General features: G+C 39.5%; 1 protein-coding gene across 1 annotated transcript in view; it reads left to right on the top strand.

Moving 5' to 3' along the window:
* Positions 1–3,225, top strand: part of rxfp2a (relaxin family peptide receptor 2a) — a 45,520-nt gene that overhangs the window by 30,095 nt on the left and 12,200 nt on the right. The window contains exons 13-14 of the mRNA XM_035665982.1: positions 2,971–3,042; positions 3,124–3,195. Of these exons, the coding sequence (XP_035521875.1) occupies positions 2,971–3,042; positions 3,124–3,195 (144 nt within the window). The remainder of the gene's footprint in view (positions 1–2,970; positions 3,043–3,123; positions 3,196–3,225) is intronic.

Here is a 3,225-nt window from a genome sequence, read left to right on the forward strand (position 1 = left end):
GCTTGTGAACATCTGTCTATTTCTGTGAAAAAACGTGGGCAGGACCAGCGATTCTGCCAGTCAGGAGTCCGGCCTCATGAATAATGCTTACTATAAAGTTAATGAGCTCCAAACAGCTGCTTTCATTAATGGTGAGCCTGAAAACAAATTAGTTTCAGTGAAATAAATGTCAGAGAGAAGTAGGCAAACTCTTGCCGCTTTAAATTCAAGTCTTTAATCAGGTTTCGCACAAAGTTTAGCTTGATGAAAGTTTTTCATGCAGTTTGTTCATTATGTGTTTGTGTTATCTGCTGGTAATATGAGACTAAAAAGTAATCAGTGGATTGGATTTGTGGCTTTCTGGTTGGAGGGAGACCAGAGTTAACAACTTTCTACTATCTGTTTCAGGGCCTAAATCTAAAGGATTCACAGCGTAAAGTACGGATATCAACCCCTTCCAACATTTCTTAGAAAAGACATGTTGTAAACAACAAGGGTGGGTGTGGGAAATATTTAAAAAAATTATTAATTATTTACGTTCAGCTCACATGCTTTGATACCAATTTTCAGTTAAACACAGGAGATTAATTTTCTCTCTACACAGCATTACAGTGATAAAATACCCCCCATGAGGGAGACATGCAGTAAAATTCACATCTAAATGTAATGTTCCAGAACGATCCCTGCTGTCCACACATTCACACGCAAACACAGGTAACACACACAAGCAGAAAGGAAAAAAAAGGAAGATATGGTTGTTGCCAGTTGCATTATTTGATCAATGAAACATTTTTCTCAGGAAGAGGAATCCCACTCTTTTATGAATTCTTTTGAAGGTTTTTTTGAGGCAAATGAGCTGGAAAGAATGCCAAGGACCATTATCAAGGACAGCGCCTGCACCTCCATTTTTTTTTAAATGGTGGGGATGCTGAATTTTTTGATGCTGGATAGTGTAGTTTATAATAATAATAATAATAATAATAATAATAATACATAATAATAATAAATTTATTTTGAGTGCCTTCTAGGAAATCAAAGACACTTCACATAAGTTGAAAAAAATAGAAACAACACACAAAAAAAATATACAAATCAGTGGTTGACAGTGGAATGAATCAGTACAGTCTTGGATCGTAAATTGGTTAAATGGACTGTATTTATTAGTGCCTTAAATGCCACAGTCACCCATTTTTCTCTTTTGGGGAGAGAGTTCCAGAGGGAGGGGGCAGCTAGGATGCTCTGTCCCCCAGGTACGATTGCTTGGTCCTTCATGGTGGGGGACAGGAGGATGGTGTCAGTGTGGCGATGGAGGGCTTTGTGAGTGAGGAGAAGGACTTTAAATTAGATCGTTGTGGACAGGGAGCCACTGGAGGTTCTGGAGACAGGGGTGATGTTGTCACAGGATCGAGGTATGGGTGAGCAGGCGAGCAGCCTGGGGGTCTCAGCAGCAGAAGAGGAGACGTGAGGGGCAGGAAGCATGGGATGTTTTTCAGGTGGGAAGAAGGCAGTTCTTGGTGATTGGTTGCTGTCGAAAATGACTTCAGCTGTTGCAGATGTTCGGAGGGAGACAAAAGGTGTTTTCAATCGGTTAGGCAGGAAGTTGTTTCTTGTTTTTTCGTGAGGGATTGGGGCGAATAGATTATGTGGATTTGTCGCAGTTGAGTTTGAAGAAGTGACATGCATACATGATTGATCAGTTGGAGGCAGTGAGTGGGAGTGGGATTGGGGGTGTGAGGGATTTTAGTGGAGACTAGAGGCTGGACTCATCAGCATAACAGTGAAGCGGAGACCATGACGGATATGAGGTTACGAAGGGGGAGGCATGTACAGATGAACAGGAGAGGACTGAGCACTGAACTCTGGGGGAATGCCTTGGGACAGGGGAGCAGTGGAGGAGGTGCAGGTTGTTGATATTGATTTGTCTGTTTGTAAGATATGACCTTAGCCAGTTTGTGTTTGGTTATATAGGTAACTAGATATTTATGGCTAGCAACAAGCAATATTTTAATTTTTTGACAATTTAAATTGTCAGTGTAATGCATTGAATCAGTTTCTCTTCATATTGTGAGAATAACTTGACATCTGTTTGTTTTGCAGGCATGATGTTTGTGCCAGCAGCACTTGTGGTTTGAATGTCCCTGAAGTCACATTCAATAACCTGTTCATATTTTCTTGTGAAGGGCTGTTTACTCAGGGTTTATTTGTAAAAAACAAATGAAGAAAAACAAGGTTGTGTCTGTCCTTATCCTCCACCTGTGGCCACCATAGGGTCAAACCATACACTGAGACAAACTCTGTTTAACAGCCTTGGGGTTTCTTTTGCCATACATGGGCTACATAAGTACAGACAAATGCTGTCACTTAGTACAAAATAGTCAGATGTAAATTAATTTAGAAACATGAGGAAGAAACATGAACCTTTCAAAATATTGAAATATGAATTGCACAGAGAAGTGCTTTTATGTATTCTTGTAGACAATAGACAATATAACAGGGAGAGGATGTCATACTGTTGGAGTATCAAAAGGTATTAGTATGGAAGTACTTTTGATAGATGAGTAGAGTTCTAATGTGGCTCATCAGGATGAAAACTCCACAGCTTAAAAAGTCACATTTTCACTGTATTTTATGACTGAAGTAGACCTGCTTTTTGTTTGCTCTGTTATTCTTGCCATAAATTGAATTTTAAAAATGTCAGTGATAATGGGTAAAAGAAGTTATATTAATCTGAAATTTACAGCAGTGCCATCCAAAAATATCCATATATACTGTGTATTGTTGGTTAACATAGTGAGGTTCTACAGGTATAACCATCAAATGTAGAGTTTGAACAAAATGTAATTTGAGTGTAAAAAATGCAGTGACAGTAGGATGGAAGTTGTTGGCCTGCAGTTAAAAAAAACAACATCTGGATTTTACTGTCATTTAGCCACAAGTTATTTCAACCAGGCAGGATGTATTGACTTTGTCATCATCTGCTTATTGTTTCAGAAATATTTCCCACAATCCTCTTCTCCACATTCACCCCAGCCACTTCAACCACCTGATACATCTTCAGTCTCTGTAAGTATACACACACACACCGACATACACACTCAAAGAAATTTCCTTGTGCAGTTGTGAAATATGCACTGTTTTCTGTAGGGCTCTGGAGGGGATAGAGATCCCAGACATTCAGACGAAAATGTTCCTGCCTATGAAGAACCTCTCCCACATGTACGTACAATCCTGCACAAGTATCACAAT

The sequence above is a fragment of the Morone saxatilis genome, unplaced genomic scaffold, assembly GCF_004916995.1.
Source record: "Morone saxatilis isolate NCDOM2014 unplaced genomic scaffold, NCSU_SB_2.0 Contig20, whole genome shotgun sequence".
In the NCBI taxonomy this organism is placed as follows: Eukaryota; Metazoa; Chordata; class Actinopteri; family Moronidae; genus Morone; species Morone saxatilis.